The sequence below is a fragment of the Leptosomus discolor genome, chromosome 13 (assembly GCF_034619465.1).
Source record: "Leptosomus discolor isolate bLepDis1 chromosome 13, bLepDis1.hap2, whole genome shotgun sequence".
In the NCBI taxonomy this organism is placed as follows: domain Eukaryota; kingdom Metazoa; phylum Chordata; class Aves; order Leptosomiformes; family Leptosomidae; genus Leptosomus; species Leptosomus discolor.
Window position 1 is genome coordinate 14,053,041 of NC_141403.1, and position 23,804 is coordinate 14,076,844.

Below are 23,804 nucleotides of genomic sequence, written 5' to 3' on the forward strand. Positions count from 1 at the left end.
AACTTTCCTGACGTGCGTACAGTATATTTGAAATGGGAATGTAGATGTATGCTATGAGAATTTCAAATCTTTGAGATGAACATCACTTGAGGTGAGACTCTGCAGTCCTGCTGAGTTGCAACGAAGTTTTGTTATGTTCATGATGGTTAAAAATAGGCTTATATAAAATAAAATGGGTTTTGGTTGTTGTGTTAAAAATAAAATAGTACGTCTGTACGTATTTGGTGGTCTCCTGAAAGGGGAATGAACAACTTTGATTTAATCTGAGGTGGTATTCAAGGATAAGGTATCAAATAAAATTTATCCCTCTTTTCTCTTCAGGCTCGTTTTTGGGTACAAGTGATGCGAGATTTACGGAACGGTGTTAAACTTAAGAAAGTTCAAGAGCGTCAGTACAACCCGCTCCCAATAGAATATCAGCTCACACCCTATGAAATGCTGATGGATGATATCAGATCCAAACGCTATACCTTAAGGAAGGTCATGGTAAGTCAAAAGAATCACTAGAATTTGTCAAATCTGGAATGTTCTTTTCCTTTTCTGTCTTCTTCTCTTTTTTTTCTGAGAACCTTGAAATTAAGATTTCATGTGGATAGTGTTATTCATGGTTTTTATATGGCAACTTAAATTTAGGTAGTACGTTGAGGGGAAAAATGTGAAACCAACAAATGTGGTGTATTTTGTTTTCCATATGGCAGACGTTTAAAATTCTGAAAGACATACCTACATATCATATGCTTGAACAAGTGACTTGGGTTGGTTTTATGATAACCATAAGAGTCATATCAAAAGTCCTGTCATGCTTTCCACTGAGAGATTGTTTTAGGCTTTTCTTACTGGGGAGAATATTTTTCTTGAGTTACAACATAATTTTTGGAATTCCAGAATGTAAAATGCTACCAGGTCGTTACCTCAGTGATAGTGTGATGGGAAAGGAGAACCTACAGTTGTTGGAAACTTACATTACCATGATCTTTTATGAATTTTCAAGGAATACGCTATGTAAAACATTTTAAATCTTCAATTTGTAGAAGTTGAGCTTAATTATTTTCAGCATATCCTGTTGTTTTCAAGTCAAGACAATATGTCAAAGCAAGCTGGAGAGTGTTGATGGGTCTCCTCCTCCTAGATACTCATAAAAATGTATGTAAGATCAACCTGAGGCACTCTTTTTATCAGAACCCATTTGATATTTACTGGTGTCTCCTTGTTCTTTCTTTTCTTTTGGTTTATATTGTGTTCTACATTAAGATGTTCTTCCTGATAAGCTAGCAACTGATCTAAAGGGCTCCTTATGCCTAGTGGGACATTTTAAATCTCTTTGTCAGAGGCATGTATTTGGTCAATGTCAGTATTTATACCTTGCACTTACTTATCTTTGCCTGTTACTAGTGACAATGGAAGCATTGTCTTAGAATATTCAGTATTCAAATGTATTTGATTTCCTGACAAAACTTCATGCAACCTTTGTTAGTGAGAAAGCTGTGATTCCACCAGAAAAATTCAGAGATGTGGATGGGGAGGGAGACGAGGGAGACAGAAAGCTTGTAGTTTGTTCTATCAGAGATCATTAAAATAAAGAATAAAGGAGGAAGAAATTGCAACAGCTACACAGGGAGCAAATAAATGAATTCTGTTAAAAATATAAATGCCTTTTATGTATGAGCTGAAGGTACTTCCTAATCACAATCTGTATTTAGACAGTATCAGATCTGTGTCAGATTGTATTTATTTTCCGCAGCAGATGTCGCTTAAATGTTAAATCAATGGGGTAAAATACATACCCAGGTAATGACGTTATCTGTCTTTCTGCTAACAATTCAGAGAACTGTGCTACGTGTTCATACTACCCACTGCAAAAGAGGAACAGTCCCCTCAGGACCTTGATTACTGCATGCAATCAGGATAGTAGTTTTGTTTGAATGGGAACCCCTGGGTCATCTAATTTTGCTTTTGTCAGACTAGCCTTTAATTTGACTTCTGCTGAGCAAGCTACTGCCTCTTCAGAAGAGATTTTCTTCATTATGTGGTAGGTCTGCAAGGCACAGCTGCTCCTCTGCTCATCCAGACTCTCGCTGTATACGAAATCCCTGCAAGCATCTATTTTTATCCTGCTATCTTGTCTACTAGGTAGACTGTCCAAAGTGACCTCCAGGCATAAACATGAGTTGGGATTACAATCAGCTGCAAGTACAGTACCTGTAGTGCTGTCTGTGATGTAATTGCTAGCTTAGTCTGACAACTGCTAATGACATTGTGTTAGAAAAATAACTTCTTTCTTATTAGAAACCTTACATTCAGTAACTTGGATTCTGCTGCAGGGTCTGCTTGAAGAATGTGCAAAGCATTCACAATAATAAGAGTGCAGCTTGACATGAAATGTGTGGAGCCTGAAGGATTCACATAGAATTACAAGTTTAGTTAGATCGCAGAAATACAGCATCTTTTAGCTGACCGTTATGGGTCAAAGCTAATTATATGTATTCCTATCAGAGAAAACTGTTGTGTTTCTTGAGAAGAGGAGAAAAGGACAAGAATCCTAAATCTGAATTTTAAGGCAGCTGTGGCAAGATGGATTATGTTTCTTTCTATCAGTCGGAATGGATGTTTGGCAAAACTTTTACTAAAAGCAGTTTTTGCTTTAAATTTATAGGTAGTCTTTTTAGCCTTGGTAGCTTGTGAAATGCATATGCTACTAGAGATATCAAGAGGTTAGGTAAATTTTTGAAGTAGAGATGCAACATGAAGTCTTTACTGTTCTTCATATTAATATAATGCTGTGTTTAAAAGAGTTGTTTGATCTATCCCTGACTGCTCAGTACTCTGAGTAGAAAGTAGAAAAGGAACAGATGTTCCTATTAGGTGCATTACTTAGTAGAGCTATTTTGGTATTTCAGACTATCAAAAGTGTTGAGTTAACAGATGCCAATAACTGGAGCTGTCTGTTCTCGGCTGTCTTCTGTCATAGTGCAAATATTCAAAATGTTTTGAAGATGTAAAATGTCAAATTCTGGGCTTTTTGTAAATAGCTGGTTTCATTAGCTTCAGTGATGTTGGCATTTCTATTTCAGTATATATGAAAATAATTTCAAATTTCATCTCTCTATCCCAGTGCAAGAGTCCTTGTTTCTATGGTTGTTGTGGGGAAAAAGATAACGTTCATTCTGGCATTTTGTAATCTTTAAATGTCTACCTGGAGAGATTTAATAGCATCTTTCTCCTGCGAAGCATTTACTCCCAAAAAGTTAAAAAGTCATGAACATTGGTAGAGCAGGTTCACCTAGAGCAGGTCGCACAGGATCGCATCCAGACGAGTTTTGAATATCTCCAGGGAAGGAGACTCCACCACCTCCCTGGGCAGCCTGTTCCAGTGCTCTGCCACCCTTTCAGTGAAAAAGTTTTTACTCATGCTCAGGTAGAACTTCCTGTGCTCCAGTTTGTGTCCGTTGCCCCTTGTCCTGTCGCTGGGCACCACTGAAAAGAGCCTGGCCCCATCCTCTTGACACCCACCCTTTAGGTATTTATAAGTGTTGATAAGGTCCCCTCTCAGCCTTCTCTTCTCCAGGCTACACAACAGCCCCAGGTCTCTCAGCCTTTCCTCTTAGGAGAGATGCTCCAGCCCCCTCATCATCTTCATAGCCCTCCGCTGGACTCTCTCCAGTAGTTCCCTGTCCCTCTTGAACTGGGGGCCCAGCATGTGAAGTACCAAAGCACTTCATTCTTGGCCACTGCTGCTTGAGCCTGCTGTGCGGTGTCAAATACACACTGTGTTAACAAAAGCCCTGTACTGTCTGCATAATGAAATACAGCACATATATATCTGCTTTAATTCACAACAGAACTTTATGGTGAGCTGTTCTGGAAGTGATGTAGCATGCCTCCTCTGTCTGTTTCAGTGTCTTCCATGCAGTTTCAGTTTAAATTAAAATTTCTAGGTAGTACAAAACAATATGAGTTTCATGTTGCCTACTATTTAGAGATAGCACTCTCCTACTTAATGCTGTCAGCTTTTATAGTGGGACAAATAAATGGCTGAGATAATTGAATGTCAATGATAAGGATGTATTTTTTGTGAAAGTCGTGTGCAATGTACTTCTTGTTTGGGATCACTGTTGTTAAAGCTTAAGCTTCAGTCAAAGGTTAATAAGTACCATTTGCAGTTATTTTTTTAACTGCATATCCATATTTATATATTAAAATGGGGTGGTAGCAGGTTGTAAGTGAGTAGATGATTACATGGTAATTTTTCTGTGCTGTAGCTGTTTAGATCTCTAAATTTCTGGTTGATTTTTATAATCATTGGTTATGCTTTCCCCACACTGCCAGTTTTAATGCATACTGTTGTACAAAAGCCATTTTACACACATGAAAACTTAGGATAGTTTTACAGTGTTTTGAGGTATTTATTGAAATACTAGTTTGCAGTTGGGGCCAATCTGGTATCGGAAAAAAAAAAGATAATTTTGTTGGTTGTTTTCTTTTTTTCCCCTGCATGTATCGTGGCGGCATCTGTGCAATATATCTCTGATTTAGACTTTAATCAAGAGCCATGAATTTTAATTAATTGAAAGTAAAAGATGCATGTGAAATTGCTCATCACAGAGAGTTAGTCTGAGTAAAGAAATAGATCTAGCGTGGACAGAGAGGATAAAAACTTCCCAACAGTGTCTTTCCTCTCAGCATCTTGTTTGGGCACCGAGTATGAGGAGGTGAGTTCTGCCACCAGCGCTCCTGTTCTTGGCTTGTTGGCTGTGAAACAGCCACTTGCTTTACCACTAGCTCCCTGTGTGTCCTCTGGAAAATCACTTAAGCAAATCTTACATTTCTCCTTTTCCAATCAAATGGGAATACTGATACTAATTATACCCTGGTGGCATTAAGTCAGGGCATAGAGTGCTTTGAGGCAAAAGGCTCAGAGCCATGTATTATTTATTTCCTATTGACGTGCAGAGGGTTGTTCCCCAAGGCTGGAATGGGGATTATCAGTTTACAAAATGGCTATTCTGATGGTAATAACTCTCAACTTCAGCTATCAACTTTGGCGTCTGATGAACAGTAACCCAGGGAAGAAAGACTTCTCATTTCTTTAATAATCCCGCAAAGCATGCTGGCCTCAAAAAATTGCTCAGTCAAGAAATCAGTCACACCACTTAAAATAATCTCCTCCTCATCATAAAGTGTCAAATCACCAGTTAATATAAACCTTTTCAATTTTATTTTTTCTGCACTATTTTTAGGAAGGTGATGCATGTTGCAGAGTTTAGCAGCTCAGTATTCTGTGCCAAGCTGTATGAAATTCACTCTAAGGAAGCTAAGGGGGTGGGTGGGGGGAACAAATAGAATTTGGACCATGTCTGGGGTAGGGTACCTACAGAAAGAGTCCCTGGAAGACAATGAAATGTTTCCTGGGAGGGGCTCTGCAGGCACTTCCATATCGGGGAAGGGATGAATCTTCCCTGGGAGGCTGTCGCTTTGCCTCAGCCTGGAAACAGGGCAAGTCTGAGGCGAGCAGAGCTTATACGGAAGCTGCAGGGCGTTACTGAAGTTCAGTTAGGGATCATATTCAGGTGACCTTGTGGGCATTCAAACATATTTTTCTGAGTGCAGCATTCCTTCTGGTTAGCAAAAGCGCATGTTATTTGACAAACCAGAGCTGTCTTTACATCTGTTTTCTGGCTCCATTGCTTGTATGAGTAGAGTCTCCCAAAGAACGATGAGAAAACTGACCCTTACAAAAAAAAAAGAGAAAGAAAAAGAAAAAAAAAGTTGTGAAATTTAGGACAGTTGGTCTAAGAAATACAGTGTGATAGGAATTTCTGTTAAATTGGAGGACAGGGCTGATAGCCAGCTACTGTGTAGTAATAGAAGGTACCAGAAGGATGTATATAGCATAGGATGCTCTCTCATCCCTGACAGTGTGCTTGGGCACTGTGCTGTATGAAGACTGAACCTGACAGGTGAATGTTTTAAGCAAATCCATACACTTATTCCCAGCTTACGATTTATAAAATCTTCACAGGATAGGAAAACTTCTGTTGCCTTCTTTTATGTCCTGTACATATAGTGACTTGCTGACTTCTGTGATGTCTTGTATATGGCCTTATGTCTAAATGAGGTATTGGAGAAAGAAATGTCTGTCTCTGGAGAAAAACAAGCAAACAACCCTCACCCAGCCCAAATTCTACAGAAATACGTGATTTACAACAAGGAAACACAATTCCTGTCCTTGCAGTGGCATGCCATGGCGTGCTAGTGATTTACTTTCTAGACATATTAACAAACTTTGTTAATACTTGAGTAATCTTTAAAGTGCAGGTGAACGAGGTAGCTGTGAAATCATGCTCAGGGCTTCCCTCTCCTTCTGCTGGGATTTGCACACAAGGGCACCTCTTCATAGCCAGAGCAGCAGAGACAGGTTGTAGAGACAAAAAAAACAAGGGGAATATATTTTTTCATCCGTTGCTACAAGCAAATCATTGGTGATTGTGCCAGGTCTAGCTTTGCTTTCACATCAGTGCTTGGGAGATGGTAAGGAGATCAAGAAAACTGGGTCCTTAAAGAGCATGCATGTTTTCTCAGAGGCTAAGAACAGAGTATTAGAGAGTGTGTAATGGTTGGCAGTGACACATGGTTCAAATAGTTCTTAAAAATGGCGTTAGCAACTTTTCCTCCAAGCAAGATACACTCTTTGTCTGTATTCTCCCATAGACACAATTGCAGCCTTGACCTGTTTAATCATTTAAAAATCCTAAGTATGGCTCATTAAAGCTGCTGCCGTGGTGGTTATTCTGCAGCTATCTGCAAAGCTGAAAAGCTATTTTCTACGTTTTTGATTGCCTGTGCTCTGCATATGGATTGTTGTTCTGCTCAGGACTGGTGGGGTTTTAGTTCTGGTGCAGGTGTCAGAACACTGCAAGCTCTGTCAGGGTGGTTGTGAGTTTTCAGTTGATCATTGTCTGCATGAATATGAATGCAAAACACAGAAATAGGTATTTCACTTTCTCCTTTCCAGGTCAATGGTGACATTCCACCTCGATTAAAAAAGAGTGCCCATGAAATAATCCTGGATTTCATCCGATCACGGCCTCCATTAAATCCTGTATGTAATCCAGTGGGCTTCATTCCTAACAAAAATGTGGCTTTTTAAAGCATGTTTGTGTCCAGGGAATATGTTAAATACTACATTTTCTGGCATAGGCTTTCAAAAATATTGTCTTCTGTATATAGAACCTAATCTCTTAAAAGAACAGTGTGTAGTATCTTGCACTTACCAATTAATAGCTGTTATTACCAGCAACCCTTTATCTCTGGGAAATCATGATGAATTGGGAAAAAATACCATCTTCTTTCCAATGTATGTGCGTTTTACAGTTGAGTGCATGTAAAATCATATCACAGCATTCCACATTTTTTTCCAAAAAAGTGTGAAATCTACTTTCAAGGAAGCACTGTTTTATGTAAACACTCTTATCTTTATATCCTGAGGCCTCAGCAAGAAAACTGAAACCAACCCCGCCACGGCCCCGCAGCCTTCACGAAAGGATACTGGAGGAGATCAAGGCAGAGAGGAAGTTACGTCCAGTCTCACCTGATGAGATAAGGCGTAGCAGGCTGGGTAAGCACGTGGCGAGTTTTTACCTGCAGCATCCACAGAAAACTTCCCACATAAGAAGCAGCAGTATTAGCAATGTTTGTGCAGGTGCCACGGAAGATAAAGTTAACCTCATCCCTTCAGAAAAAGAAAGAACCTACAGGCTTTGCTAGGGCTTTGTAATCTTTGTGCTAAGTTATATTTAAAAATAAGATACTCTAGGGTTCAGCTTGATCGCCTTCAAGTTTGTAATGTAAGTATTAGATAAATTTAATGGCATTATATTGCTTGTTGCACGTACAGTTGATGTTAGATTTGCTCAGAATGGAATGGGTATTGCTTCTCCCCAGTGCAATATTCCTTGCATATCTGCAAGTATTCTTTACGTGTCTGTTTTTAATTAATTTTATTCTCTCTGTTTCCTGTTGTTAGCATCATCACCTTCCTTATTTTAATTTAAAATCTGCTTTTATTTTGTTTGCTGAATCTATTGCTTTTATTTTGAATCTAAATCTTAGCTTCGTTTTCTAAGTTACGGCATATGTGTTTGTATATATTTTCAGTGGGCAAATAATTCAGGATTGCACTGCAAAGCATTTCGTGTCCACAGTGTATATTCAACAACCCACTATGAGATTGTACAAATCCTGTGCTTTCCAGTGATGGCCAGTTTGCATTAGTTCAATGGTTCTGATGACAAAAGCATGACAAATGTAGTCTTACATTGTGACTTATGTTTCTTTAAGAGCACGGTATTTATCTGTATCAGGAAAACTGTGCTAGCTGGAATTTTGGAGAGCAGAAGTGGCATCTTACGGATGAAAAGCATGAAATAATCCACATATGTACTCCCTGTCGCTGCTTTTTGCATAATATTTGTGCTTGCCACGTGTACTTAAAGGCACTATTCCAGATTCAAGTGGGTTGTGACAACCCATTGTCTCCAGAGAAAAACAATTTCATCAGTCTTCCTTTGTTGCATTGTTTTTGAAGTGCTCGGTAGAGTTTGATGAATGCTTGGGTGCATTTTTAAAAGCATGATGTTTTGAATATTATTTCTTTGGGCCTTCCAGTTTCTGGTTTGGATTCGGTTAATGCTTGCTGTATCAGTTAAAATTTCTAATAGGCCTAGACATCTTTCCAAACGTAGGAAGCTTGTAAAAAGGTGGAACTATTCCTTACTTTTCTTTCAAACATTCAATTTCAGTATTTTAAACGTTCTCCATCTGGGAACAGTCATGTCCTCTCAGGGGCAGCAAATTCGATCTACAAGATCTTTAAAATTTCCAACTGATATAAATGACATCAAGCCCATTTAGTAAACAGTCTCTAAAAACAATGTTAAATTTTGGAGTATTACTGGTTAGGACTTCCTGGGCTGATTTCAGGGCATGGCCTCCAATGAGGGATACCTGTCTTCCACCAATTCTTCATTTTTTGTTAAAGAATTAAATTTTTAGTTTTGGAAGTGTGGTAATTGCCCTTCAGCCCAGAGAATTGTTTGGATTAAATGCCGTATTACTGGAGGTGTAAAAGGGGATGAATGCACATTTTATTTCCCAAGTGTTTATTTGCTGCTGGCATGAAGAAGAAAAAAAGAGCAATGGTCTTGAAGATAATTTTTTCGTATCTTGAACTATGAGGTTTTGTTCTTTCTCATTGAAATGATTGTTATGTCCAAAGTTCCTGTTAAGATAAAATGTGCTTGTGCAGAATTGGGAATGGAGTAATGCTAGTGACATTCAGTATGGTGCAAATAGATCTGCCATATAGTTCAGATGACCACTGAATGTAATTTAATGTAACAACATGTAAGGTAATGATGTTTAAGAATTATAAATTTTAAGTAGAAATACTTGCACCATCTGGACAGAAATATTTGTTGCTATTAGAAAGAAGAAAAAAAAAAGAATGTTAGAGTGAATATATGGGAGTATAACGTACATTGCACATGTCCCAGAGTTATTCCTTGTTGCTGAGTTTATAGCAGTCAAGAGCACAACTACACTTGACCATTGGGGTGAGGGGGGCTGTACTCTTGCAGTGCCTCCTCTGTGGTATGGGTGGACCTTTGGTATGTGTTTCCCAGCAGCCACAGGCTTTTTCCCCCTGCTCTGCACAACACATGTGTCCAGGTAAGACCTTCTCTACCCTGAGCTGCTGCTGAAAAGAGCCAGCTTGTGGCTGGCCACTCTCAATCTAAAACTTCTTTGGAAATGGGAATTTAATCTTGGTAGCTGTTCTCACAAAGGGAGAGGTTTGGGTAGAGGAATTGGAGTAAGCTTTCAATTGACCTCATAAAATCATCAGAGTAAGTTATTGAGACAAACACAGCCTTGAGGTACATGTCCTTCCGATTAAATGCATGGATTTGTGAGTGAAGCAGGTTGAGCTAATGGAGCTTGGAGAAAACTTAGTTTCATGTACACATTTTATCAACTTTCAGTTAGGACTGAGCATTAGGTGATAAACACCCTTATGCTTTAAAATGTATTTGTCTTTATGCTAAGTTTGGACAAGGATTTAGATACTTTTTCTGTAGCTGTTATCTGTGGCTGATGTTGTCTAGTTAATGAACAACAGGAAAAATACCCTGACTCCCAGATTTGGCTCAGAGTCAGCCACTTACTGCATCCACCATATAGATTTATTCTCATGAGCAAAACTTGTCCCAGCACAACTTTTTTTTAAACATCTTTTAATGCAGTGGTATGTGTGGCTGACAGGCCCTTTCATACCAACTCGCATGTTTATCACTTGTCAAGTAAGACAGATAAGCTGATGTCAGTTTTGATGTGTTCCTGTGCATTCTGGTCACTGGGCTTGGCCTACTTATTTGGATTAGTGCACTGAAATTTTGGGTTCATCTGAGAAATATTTTGAGTGTCTGCTCCCTGAATTACACTGTTTAATTGGAAATACAGGTAGGTCTCTCTAGAAATAAAAGAACATCTCACCACTTTCTTATCTAGGAATGAAATGATTAGAGGCCCAGAAAGGAGAGGATAATATTATGGATACATTTTAAAGGCTAAGTCCACCTAAGATTTTTAAAAAGAACAAGAACCAGCCCAAGTCACACTGTGTTCAGCCTTTTTTTCCATCCTTTTCAAGGAAACTACTGCTCAAGCTTAGCTTGAGTGTCTCTCTTTATTAGTTTAATTATAATCATTGGAGATTATCCTTAAAAAAATTAGAAATATCTTTATTTCAGGTCACTGAAACTTGTGTGAAATGTGGCTTTGTACTTTCAATTTTTTTCCAGCTCTTTCTCTCTTCTCTCTCTCTTTTCCCTTTCCCTTTTTCTTTTCTGTCTTTCATGACATTTTAATTGAAAATACTTTATTTTTAAGATACTTATTTCTTGTTTTGATATTTGATTTATTGAATTCCAAAAATCTCATTCTACAACTACACAAATATATTTATTATTGCTCTGTTTGCAAGTCCCATTTATGCTACTGTAGTATTCAGACTTTGAGCTTTACTTCAGTAAAGCAATAGTAGGTCTGACGAATTTTGGATTTATGCAACAGAATCCAAAATGTCTCAAGTGGAGTTAATCTTTTGTTTTCATTACCCCTCTGCTTTTCTAATAGCTGAATCGTTTTCTTTTTGTTGTTTTTGTTTCTATTTTACAGCAATGCGGCCACTTAGCATGTCTTACAGTTTTGACTTGTCAGGTAAAAGGTGCAACAACACCTGACGTGGTTATTGTGCTTATTGTGAAATTTGTTCCATCTGTTTGTTGAATTCCCATTTAAGAAAGAAACTTGAAGGGATTCTTCCAAGATATGGTCAGTGAAAATAAAAATTAAGATAAATTACTTACTAATACCTACATTTCCCTTGCCACAAGAGGCTGCCTAGGTATAGCAAACAACTGTATTTCACCTGAAATAGAGTGCTGGAATTCTCTTTAAATAAACATCCAAAATAAGGTGGCCCAGAGCTATTCCAAACTCTAAAAAGGATTGCAGAATACAGTGTCACCTTCAAGTCTTATTTACTTATTTATTAATCTGACCTTTGTGTCTTTACACTCACATTTGACTAGGTCATCTTTTGCAGTACTTCATTTCTCATGAGGATCCAAAAACTAGCTTTGAAGTTTTCTACCTTTCTAGATTTAATGAAATACACCTATGAATACTAATCTAGAAAGGAACTGTCAGTTCTATTGAGTGTCTTTACAGTAAATCCTTTCTGAGTTGTAAAATCAAAGATATTCACTCTAAAGAGGCTAAACTTTCCTTCTTTACTGGTTATCAAAATAAGTTGCTAAGGTTTGCTGGTAATAGCTGATACAGAGGAGTCGATAGCTGATCCTTCATCAACTAGTACAAAATTTAAAGTTTCCTCTCGGTGGGCCGTCAGTTAGGACATGCAGTAACTGTATGAACATGTTCTACCTCAGAGACAGCAATGTCAGAGAAAGTTTGTGCCAACTATCCAAAAAATAAATTTGTTCCTCCCTCATGGTACACTAACTTTCCAGGATGTTCAGGCCCAAAGGTGTCATCATTGATGCTGGAAATATTCTACATTAGCCTCAAAGCTTTGTCCACTGATGAGAGCTCTTATGCTAGCTCTTACCTAATTTCCCTTAGGTTACTCCCAAGACAAACAGTCTCCAAATAAATCCATGCTCTTATTTTCTGAAGAAGCAACAGCAGCTCTTCCCTCTCCCTGTCCTTCCAGTTGCGTGTAGAAACATCTCATCTGGAACTTTTGCAGAGTTTTCATCTTCTATTTCTCCATGCACCCTTTAACCTCATGGTTATTTTCCCCATAGAAAGGCACAATCTGACTGAAGTGCTAGCATATTGTAAATTAGAAAGACCATATAGAAGTTTTTTATATATATAAAATAATAATATATAAATATATATTTAAAAATATATATAATATCAAAACCCCAATATTTTTATAATATGGGAGTGAAGTTCACAAGTGACATATCTGTGAATGTGGCTTCATGTTCTGCCTGAGCCAAGCAAACAGCTTGCCACTGTTAAGAGGTGAGGAGGGGCTCTTGCTGCTCCTTCTCCTCCCCATGCTCCCCTCCAAGCATGTGATTACCCCTCCTCCTTGGTGCCAGTCCTGCTTATTTATTCACAAGATGACCTGGTTAAACTCATGTAACCCAGGAATAAACACTTTTATTTTTTTACCAGGTTGCTTCTTTTTAGTGATTTGTCCTGCTTACTGTCTGATGAGAAGATGAGAGCGCTGGCTGAGGGCAGGTGGTGAGCATGGGTGGATAGGAGGAAGGAGCAGGCTCTCCCCACCAGAGGCGGTGGCAAGCTGTTAATCCAGCTCAAGCCCTTTTGTGAAACCTTACACTTGGTGTATTGAACAGCTACTACAGCTGTCTGATGGGATTCAAATTATATGTGTGCTTGGTATCATGTTTTACTCCACTGAAAGCTGAAGGATCCCCAGAGATTTAGATAACAGGATAAACAGACAAACTTCACTTTTCAGAAAGTATTGCTGTTTTCAGATACGCAGAAAGTTCCTTCAGTTTTAAGACTATAAAACTAAATGTGCCAGGGACCAACAAAAGGGAAATGTTCAGATCTGTCCTTCTACATGTGTCTGTCTGCTTCTTCTTTTGCCTTTTATTTCTAAGAATCCTGAGGCATCCTCATTTGTTTAAATCCAAACAATATTTTGTAAAATTTCACTTAATAATCCATTAATCCATTACCATAACATTTTTGTTTTAAAGAAGTAGCTTCATAGCAATCTATACTGTATTTGAATTTGCTCTTTTTGACTGACCACCGAAGAATTCTTCCTGTTTTCTTTATCCATCTTCCAAATGTGATTGGTTTTGTTTTTTCAAGTCATGTGGTTCTCAGCAGGTAGTATCATATGGCGTGCCTGAGTGATCTGATAAACTGTCTTTAGAAGTAAATTCAGGATGATTAAAACATTCCAGTTAGGTAGATGTGAAACACCAGATGAGCAATACAAATGAATTGGATGGGTTAGGATGTCGATAGTAAGCAGATAAGTGGTAGTTTTGAATGTTCTTGCTTTGCATGCTTTAATTTTTTTCATCATTTTGGAGGCGGGGAAGCTGTACTGTGCTTTCATGACTGTTTCCACATACTTGCTTTTTCACTGCTTTCACTGCTTTCTGCTTGATGGAATTGCTGTCACGAAAAAAACAAACTAGCTGAAAACCAGAAGCTTTTCCTACTAAGTGCTAAGAGTTAGCATAAGTGCTAAAGGACAGGAGCAGGCTTATGTTGTTTGCTGTCTACAACTGGGATGATGCAGACCAGCTCTGAGAAGACTTGCTGGCACCGAGCCGGTGTAGTTGGCACATCACACTGCCCGGCTCTGTGCATCTGCCTGCTGTTATCCTGAAGAGGAGGGGAGGGGTGCCTGGGACTCCTTTTACACCGCTCTTTCCTACTGGTAGAATAGAAGGAGGAAGCGGTAGCCAACTGTAATGAGGATAACCTGAGAGGTACCCAGACACCCACTAGGGACCAGGGTGGCCATTGCCTACTTCCTTTAATAGAAAACCAGCTTAAAAGCAGCTGCATTTCACTGCACTGTGTTGAATGCAGCTCAAAAGATCAGTCATTCCCACTGTTAGCACTCAAGTCCTTACCCCAGAGCTGTATGCATGGCTGCTTTGAAGTCCTTGCTTCAGAAACAGCTTGTACCTTCTGGGGGTGGGGAGGGGGTGGGTGCAGGGAGAGAAGAAAAAGGAAGCTGAAACATTTAAACCCGAATTTCGCAGGGATTATTCTTGTTGTTCCCAGCCCTGTGAGGTGATATGTACTACTGTTGGCTTTATGTGGTCTTTGCCTCAGACCAGTATGAAGAAGGAACTCCACTAGGTCCTGGTAATCTCTTGATTTAGATAACACAGTAATTAACGTGATGCAAACACCAGCAAAAGACTGGCAGTTTGGTATACTGATTTAATAGTTCTCAGGTGTGACTTCAACATCTAAGTCCATTGAAAGGAACAGCACATCTCTATTACATTATTCATTGTATAATCTTTCCCAGTATATTATCATCATCATAACTAGCAAAAAGTAAAGGTATATTAATTCTGCAAATACATTTTGGCCTTCTTTTAAACTCAGTGTAAAAATGATAAGGTTGAGGAGTACGTTTGCTGCATAGAACAAAATTCAGGTTTCTGGTGTCATTGTTTGCCAGGGAGAGCAATAATATGTTATTAACAATTATGTTATTACATGACTGCTGTGGTTTGCATGTAATCTGTGGTCTGCTTAATGCCTTGTTTCGTAAGGGACGTAGTCTTATATGCAAATGAAGGCGCATTCCATATTATCCTAGGGTGGGGGTTTTTTGTCTCCCCCTACTTAAGACTAGTCAGGGAAGGCCAGCAGAAAGATCAAGTAATCAAATCAAGACCTTCTCTTCTTTCATTTGCCTGTTGTAATGATAGCTTAAAAGAAACTCAGAAGAAACCAAACATGTTCAACCAATTTGTAGGTACTGTTCATTGTACTTGCTGCCTGGAAACATGGAGAAATGACAGGCTTCCAGTGTGTCTGACTCTCTAATAAAATCTTAACCCCAGGCTGTTGCTCACAAAAGCCTTTTTTTAATATCGTTTGAATCATCTTCAAAACATTTAGATGTTCTATGAAACTAGAGATTGCACACTACTATCAGTTTTAAAAAAATAAATTCAGGTTTTTGTTTCAAAGAACTGTTCATTAATTTCTTCTGTCATATTCATTTTTATAAGTATTAGTCTATTAGTTGTTTCTGACTTGTTTATCCTGACTAATTTTATCTTGTTTATGATGATGTATGATTATTTGCCACCCAGTAATGTTTCTGTTGCCTGAGTACATCACTAAAATAGCTTAAAAAAAGTAATAATTTTTTTGGTCTATGTCTGCTAACAAATTTTGGTTTTAACTTGTTTATAAACAAGTTATTTTTGTTGAAATCTGTTTGCTGAAACGGTGAAATTTCATGATCCTTTCCTTAAATTACAGTGATCCATTTATTCATGTATATCCAGTACTGCAAGCACAGGAATGATAAACTGAACTTGAGCACTATCGACAAAACAGACAATTGGATAGTTTTCTGATTTTACTTTTTTTTTTTTAATTTATTATTCTTTAGTGCTTGCAAGTTATAAAATCTCCCTGACTGTTTTTTTTTAGAGGAAAGAGTGGTGATAAATGTCATTTCCTATTGAAGAGCCCTTCAAAACAAGTACTATGTTGGATTGTCTTCTCAATTCACCTGAAACTTCTCTGGTATTTCAAGAAGACTTATAAACCAGCATATGAACAACTCACACATGTATGAATTTAAATAACAATGGGTTTAGGCTTTGTAGATAGCGATTGGCTACATAAATTACCTCCAGAATGGATCAGAGATTTCCGTTTCTGGGGCCTAAAGAAATTTGGCCTAAATTCTTAACAACAAAACAAAGAACCCCAAAACAAACAAAAGCAACAACAAAAACCAACAGAAAACAACTTATGATGTACCCTGGATATCCGTTCCATCACCTGCCATAGAGCTAGGGGACGTCTGGTGGACGTTCCCTCCGCTTTCCCTTTCCCCAGACCTATTGTGTGTTTTATTTTTTTGGAAGGAGGGCAATACTATTGGCCTTCCCATCATTTAGTCTCCTAGTAAGTCCAACAGTACTTACAGGCCATTCTTCACCCTCCCTACCATCAGGCAGGGGAGGCACCACCCAGGAAGTGTTTAGGAGAAGGGACAGCACCTTTGGCTGTTGTTTTGTGGTGCTGGGGCTGCTTCATTGGACAGTCTGGTCAGGAACCACGCTGTGCAATCAAAAGACAAATCAAAGGTTTTTCTCTTGCTCGCTTGGGAAACCCTAAGCTTCTTCAATCAACTACATGCCAGCTAATTATGAGGTCTCACAAAGTGGTACTGGCAGCAGGGAGGTGAGGCAGTTGGGGTTTGTTTTCCTGCTGTCCCTTTCTGGGGTTGTGCTGAGCGGCTGTTAGAGCAGGAATGCATTTGATGTGGAGGACGCCTATGTTGTACTCGCAAAAATCTAGGAGGGAAGAAAAGCATGACCCATAAGCCATAGTGCTAGTCAGGACACCCATTAGCAAAGCCTTTGAAGATAGGAACTAAGGGTTAGAGAGGCTGTCCTTGATTGCAACTCTTTGTAGGGAGGACCTGAAGGCAGTAATAACACTGTACTACACAGATTCATAGGCTTGGAATGCCACCATGACTTTAATAGTCCAAATAATCGCCTTTTCTTGTACTCTCAATTGAAGGTATGACTTATAGAGGAGCTGTAATACATTTAACAGTAACCTAATAATTCTTAAAAATATATATTGATTTAACTTATTCCTCCTCTTACTCTTTTTCAATAGCTGCTCCAGTGAGAAAGTTGTAAAATAGACCTACTACTGCAACTGAGGCTTTGTCTAGACTGTGCTGTTTTAATTTACCTAGTGCAAGAACGGCTTTTATCAATGCAAATTGTGTTGTAGGAGCAGTGACCTTGTCTGTTTATACCAGGGCAACTATGTAAGTAACTCCAAATGATGTGTGAGTACTTACATTGTGGGCACTGGGATTATGTAGGTGATAATCATTTCTCTGTCACAGTCCTCCCGGTAACCTAAGGTACGAGTCATTTGACCTTCTGTGCCCCTTTTCACCATCTATAAAAATGGGAATAATAACTTGTCATTACCCTAGCCGTAACATACCTGGAGGTACTTTGTTATTGCAAGACTGGGGAAGGAGTCCTGTAATTACCTGGGTAGAAAAACACATTTGCAGAAAGACCAGATGCTTGGGCATACACGCAAATGGGAGATTAAAAGCTTCTCTTCCTACTCCCTCAGATACAATTTTCTTCAGATTGGAATACTGCACTTTTACAGGAACAAAACTGACTTATCAGACCAAACTCTAAGCTCTCCTAAAATATCAAAGCCTAGGTCATTATCTTAATGTCTAAGCTAAGCTAGGCTGAGCACAGCAGACCCAGTGCTTACGTTATCCGAGATGCATCTTCATTGCATGCTGGCAGAAATCCCGAGTAATTTACTCAGTGGAGTTACATCCTTGTAAAACTCACGTAGATGGAAATAGAGCTGGAGCCTCATGTTTCTGCTGTTACATGAAGATTTGACATCACAGACATATTTTTAATACAAATGACCATGAAAACCTAACAATTGTGCGTATTTTTGATGAATACTAGTTATTTAGCTCATTTTTGTTCCTTTTCTGTGTACTGCAGAATAAAGGGTAATTCTGTCCTCACAGGAAAAACTAGGTTTACTCTGTGCTAAACCTAGTGATTTGTGTGGCGTGGCCTTCAGATTCACTGGAAACTCACTTGTCCAGATACGGTTGTGCATTCTTCTGGTACTTGTTATGTAGTTGATTATAGACTGTAAGTTGAAGGAAGAATTTTTTCGGGTTTAGCACAGGATATTTTTTTCTAAAGTTGATTGCTGTTGGTCTGAGGTTGGTTTTTAGTATTGTGCACTGCTGCTTTTTCCGCTGCTTTTATTCCTTCATATTGCTTCTGTACCACAAGCTATTGCCTGTAGTTCTCGGAGCAGTGTATTGCTAAAGTGAAATAATTGCACACATACAACTATCACAATAATTTTTTTTTTTCCTTTTGTGTGTATTGCCTTGACAGTAAGATTTGAGAAGGCAAAATAAAAATTAAGACCAAACACCAATTGTTCTGTTTCTTTTGCTAGATGTATCTACGCCAGAAGCTGGAAGAAAGTTAGTGGATGCCTCTGTAGTGAATGGTGGCCCGGCACCACAAGGAAAGCAGAATGGGGCCACACAAGTGACAGTGCAACGCAAGAGACTCCTTAAGGCTCCCACGTTGGCTGAACTTGACAGCTCAGATTCAGAGGTAAAAAGTCAAGGACACAACTAGCTTCTTGATTTGTCAGAATTAAATCTTACTCCTTAATTTGCTGAAATGATCAGCTGAGAAGTGACTTTGCAGATTATCATCTGAATTTGCCATGACTGCTTTGTCAGCCCACAGAACTTCAAAAATATTAGATCAGACCTCAAAAAAAGAGAGTATTCTTTTAAAAGATTAAATGCTAATATTGGCCTTAAACCCAGTATTTCCTTACTTTTCTAAACGCCCAGTATGTGTCCACAGTGTATATGTAGCGATTACACTTTTGGGAATGCAGGCGAATGTGTTGCACCCTTCTGGCACCCGTGCAGGAGCTGCTACTAAAGGACTCAGATGTGAGTCCAGCCTGGTAAATAAAGAGCAAACTCCTGTGCCAGAGGAGTTGCAGTTTGGTGCAAATGTCAGTGCAATAGTTTGCTGTATAGGCTTGGGAAGTAACATCCAGCAAATCTTTCATAGATAGGGCCAAGGAAATACTGCTTAGAGAAACAACTTTGCATCCATCCTCTCTCAAATAGAGAGTTAAAGATTTAAAAAAGGAGAAAAACTTAAAAAAGCTTTCTAGCTTAAAAGCTGATCAAGAAGTACCAGCGTTACATCCTGAAGAATGAGCTGGTGTTCTGGACCAGCAGTATTATTAGTTGAGTTTGGACCTTTCTGAAAGTTAAGCTGCCTGGAAAGCACATGCAGGCAGGGTTTATTCACAGGGGCTAATTTTAGCCTGGCAAAAGCAGTCTTCCCTGACTTGCTTTCTCCCTAGTAAATGGGGAAGGTGGAGTTTCCTGACAGGGCGCTTATAAAGGCATCTAAGGTGAAAGATAGGAAGCTGGGAAGAAATATATGTGTGGAGAAGTTTATCTCTTTGCATACTTTCTTGATCTGTGAAAGGTTGGCCCTCTTTGTATTAGGGGTTATCCTGTGGGTGATTTGTGTGGGTGCGTAATTTGGTGCATCTGTTCTGAAAGCAGAAGAGATTTGCATTCTGAAATCTCTCAGCAGTCTTTAAAATTACAATAGAGGCTGTATGAGGTTTTTTTAATATGAATGAAGCTGGGCAGAATGCAGGAATATTAAGGCCTGTCAGTGAGAGTTGGATCTCGAACTTACAGCTTCCCAGCTTGTAGCATCCTGAAGCTAATGCAGCATGATATTTGACATGGAAAAATGAGCAGAAGTCAGTAAAAGAAAATTCTGTAAAGGGAAACGTGAAGTGATTCTTGTCAGAGGGAAAAATAAGATGTCTGACAGTGACTATTGATTAGGGAATACTGTGTAGGCAAGCAAAGTCCTATAGAAAAAGCTCCAGAACATACAGCAAAAGATAAATTGAAAATAAATCAGCCACATCAAGCGGTCACAGAGAACAGGTGCTGTGCTGGTTTAAGTCAACAGAAGTAGCTGGTGAATCAGTTAAGATGTTCAGCAGAATACTAGTTGGGGTTCAGGAACAGTGCTGAAGTAGTGTAAATAAACAAACTGAAGGGAGTTTAGGTGAAATTTTCTGAGCTGAGGAAAGGGGTGGGACATAGGACATTTGAAGGAAGTGAAGATTGCTCTGTCAAAATGTCTTACTTCTTTCCTGACTTCTACTTTGTAACACACAGAAGAGCATATGTGTTGTCATTGCCTATAAATGACTCATCCACCTCTTTGCCTGCAATTTGAATTGGGCTTAACCTATTTGGAGTTACTCACTGGGAGTTAAATTATGACTATGTTATGCCCTAAATTACAGGCTGCAAATACCTGCACTGCTGAGCTGTGGACCTCCAAATGAGCTGTGATGCAGATGCATTTTCTTCCCCCTGCATCCCCTTTGTTCTTCTCTCAGCTGTGTTGTGATGCAGCCCACGCCCTGACAGTCAGCGTTGCCAGCCAGAGGTGAAAGGGAAGGTCTGATACAGCCCTATGCCCATTTGCTAGTGAGGATGAATTTTGTACAAACCGTTCCTGCTTTCTGCACTTGCGTTTTCTGCATCACCAATAGAATCACAGTTCAGAGGGGGTGCAGGAAGTGCCATTTTGCTTTGTGTGGCTAAAAGAAGTAGCAATCTAATAGTGATTTTTGATACAGATATAAAAATGGTGTCTTCCTAGTGAAGCTACAGCTACCCAGACAAAAATCACGTCAGTAACGTATTCAGATGTTTTAAGGTGATGCCTTTGAAGCTGCAGCTTTTTCAGTACATGTAAAATTCTAATTTTTTAGTGCTCTGTGAAAAAGTGCGCAGTCCTGGATGTTGGGTTGATCCAACCTCAAATGTAAAATGTCAGATAGTCTCCTGTAGTAGTCAACAGTTACTGTATTGATATGAAGAAATTCATAAGATGGCTTATGAGTACTTCCTACACAAAATTTCGTTGTCAAAAAAGCCTTCCATGTTTGAGAAATTGTAGGGCAGTAATAGTATTCTCAGTGCCTGTGTTTGTGCACAGAAGAAGTCATTTGAAATGACAAACCAGGGGTACCTGTTGTCTAAGTAGGATGATATGTCAAATTTAACATACTCCTGGCTTCCATTCTCCCTGGGTTGGTTGTTTATACTTACTATTTTTCATACTTAGTTCATTCCCTCTCATTCTTTGGAATAGAAAGTATGGCTCCTGGAATCTTTCTTGTAGGTCTTCACCACAGAGAAGCCCCTTACTTTCTATTTTTGTCCATTTCTTTCACTCTTGTTTTTTCAAGACTCCTAGGCTACTGGAATTCATTACTAATGAAGTAACTAGAAATATTTCACAAAAGTGGGAACAAGATGGAAACATCTGTGTTCTGCCTAGTTTTGCAACATGTGAGTGAGACGTCATGTCTGTCTCACATTCAGAAGAGGTCAGTAGCTATTTCTTTCCATTGAAAGTGGCAATTAGCAAAATTAGATGGACATGTGAAATGTTTCTGTAATCCCTATTTTACAGTTTTACATTAAAATATATATATAGGCATTCGATATTTTCAGTTGTGCACCTTGTTTTCTCTCTCTTCTTTCTGTGCGAGTGTTTCAGACACAGGAAAAATGGAAGAAAAAGGAGAACCAAAAAAAAAACCAACAGAAAAGCATGGTTTTTTAATTGACAGTTACTTAGTTCTTCATCTTAGCTTGTTAGCTTCTCTGGCAACAGGAAAGTAATCTTCCACTCAGAAGAATTTGACTTCTACAAAGTGAAAAGTTTAGTAGTTCCCTTTGTACAGGGGTTATTCTCCTTCACAAAATGTAAATGTTTAACTCTAGACTTGTGACACTGTTGCACCCCTTCTAAAGAACGGTGCGTCCAATTGTCTTGCAAGTTCTCCAGTGGTCTTTTAAGGCAACCATGTGGCATGAAGCAGTGATATGCAAAGCTGCCTGAGCCAGCTGTGTAGCTAAACTGTACTAGTTTCTGGAAGTAAAACAGCTGGTGTAGCTAAATGTGCTGCTCAAACTTCCCTACAAGCTTCCCATCACAACTGTTTTGTGGGGTCACGCACTTGATGCGTTAAAGTGAATATATTGGGTTGGGATCTGAGCTGGTTTGAGTCCCTTTGCAGAATACTGTGTTGTGGCCTATACGCGGGAGCAGTGTACATCACGGTGTCCTGACATACAGCACATACCCTCGGGCTGAGCGTGAAGCACAGATCACCTGATGAGAATTTCTAGAGGCCTCTGTCCTGTGATGCATGGTGCTCATTGAGGTGATCCTGCCAGCTTTTCTGTTCTGTCTGGCTGTTACCAAAGAAGGCAATCTTTCGGCCACTGCTCGCGATTCACATAACTAAGGAAATCTGTGGGAGGGAAGCTCAGCCACTTGCTGGATTTTGGAGCAGGTGACTTGTTTGATCTGTAAATCTTGACAACTGAAGTGATGTAAGTCTCCTTGGTTAAAAGCACTCACATTAGAGCTAAAGAGCGTTCACACTCAGTCCTTCAACTCTGTTCCTTTGGGAGGCTCCTGTGATAATCTGTATCTTGCTGGTATCTGGTGGCTGAAGACGAAAGTATTAGGTGAAAGCAAAGGGTTTAATTGGGTGGCATGATAGCTGAAAGGTGTTAGTCAAAGCCTGTTTCACTTTCATTCATCTTGCAGGAATTGCTTTTGGCTGTTGTGATGAAACATGCTTATATAATGAATGAGATTTCTTTTAAATACAGAAGAAAGGGGAAACGCATGAGGATTAGGGATTAGAGAACAGTGCAGTGGAGATCAGATTAACTTCTCTTTACCTGAGTCACTTGTATGAGTGGCTGTCATTCCTTTGGAGACCAGAAATCCAAGTGCTGACTCCTTGCTAGTGTGAGATACAGAGTTGAGTTAACATATCTGCTATAGCTGCAAATCCTTAGAAGTCCTTACATACAATGAGGAAAATTGACAGGTTACAGTGGATTCATGCACCTCTCTTCTGGTCTTGATCTTTCATGCGATAGTTAAATACACTGAATTCCAACCATGCACCATTTATTCCAGTTTCTGAAAAAACTGAGCGTTGGCAATTCCATTTACTCAGTGCTGTGTAGAGTCAATGTTTTTCTCGGGACTTCTAGGCCTTCAAGTGATTGAATGGTGCAAAATACCTTTGATAGTTTGTGATTTCTGTGTGCTAAGAAGCAGTAAGAGAAGAAGAAACAATCCCTGAGGAATTCTGCTTCTTTTCCTCTTGCCACACAGGAGGAATCGGTGCCCAAATCAGCAAGTAGCAGCAGCATCTCCCCCTCACAAGTGGAAGATCCCTCTCAAGAAGGCACCAGCAGCAGAAAGAGTGAGTTTTGATGAGAGAGCCCATTGGCAGCTTTTACAAACTTCTGTTGTCTTCTGTTGTATGCACTTTGTCTGAAACCTCTATAGAAAGCTGAGGCTGACTGTTGTTCATGGAATAAATCTCTAAAGCCGAACCCTAGAACCTGCTGAATAGGTTAAATGTGATTAATGATTGGGAGGTATTAGTCTCCACTATATGTGGATATCTGTGTGAAACAGGTTTCCTGCTTGAAGTTGATGTGGAACTGTAGAGGAAGTCACAAGTGAACAGGGGGTAGTTTAGCTATGCTCATCTCATAAAAGAATTTGTTGCTGCAGAAACACATTCTAACCTAAGACCAATTTAAATGTTTCCTGCAACTCTGTCAACATGACAGTGAATGTACTTGTTTGAAAGACACATAGCAATCACCAGTATTTCTCATAAGTACTCGGAAGAGGGGAGGGTCAGTTCTTTTTTTTCAGGCACAGTTATTGTAGGCTTTACTGTGTAACAATATTTTCTGTTTATCTCAAAGTGTTTCAGTTTCACTGGAAAGGGTTTGT

General features: G+C 39.2%; 1 protein-coding gene across 3 annotated transcripts in view; it reads left to right on the plus strand.

Annotated features, from left to right (window-relative positions):
- Positions 1-23,804, plus strand: part of SPIRE1 (spire type actin nucleation factor 1) — a 125,812-nt gene that overhangs the window by 91,609 nt on the left and 10,399 nt on the right. For 2 of the 3 annotated variants that reach the window (XM_086472627.1, XM_086472629.1), the window contains exons 6-10: positions 322-486; positions 7,013-7,099; positions 7,486-7,615; positions 18,340-18,503; positions 23,169-23,259. In XM_086472627.1, the coding sequence (XP_086328753.1) occupies positions 322-486; positions 7,013-7,099; positions 7,486-7,615; positions 18,340-18,503; positions 23,169-23,259 (637 nt within the window). Of the gene's footprint in view, positions 1-321; positions 487-7,012; positions 7,100-7,485; positions 7,616-11,232; positions 11,275-18,339; positions 18,504-23,168; positions 23,260-23,804 lie in introns of all 3 variants that reach the window. The other variant, XM_086472628.1, reaches the window with a different exon arrangement.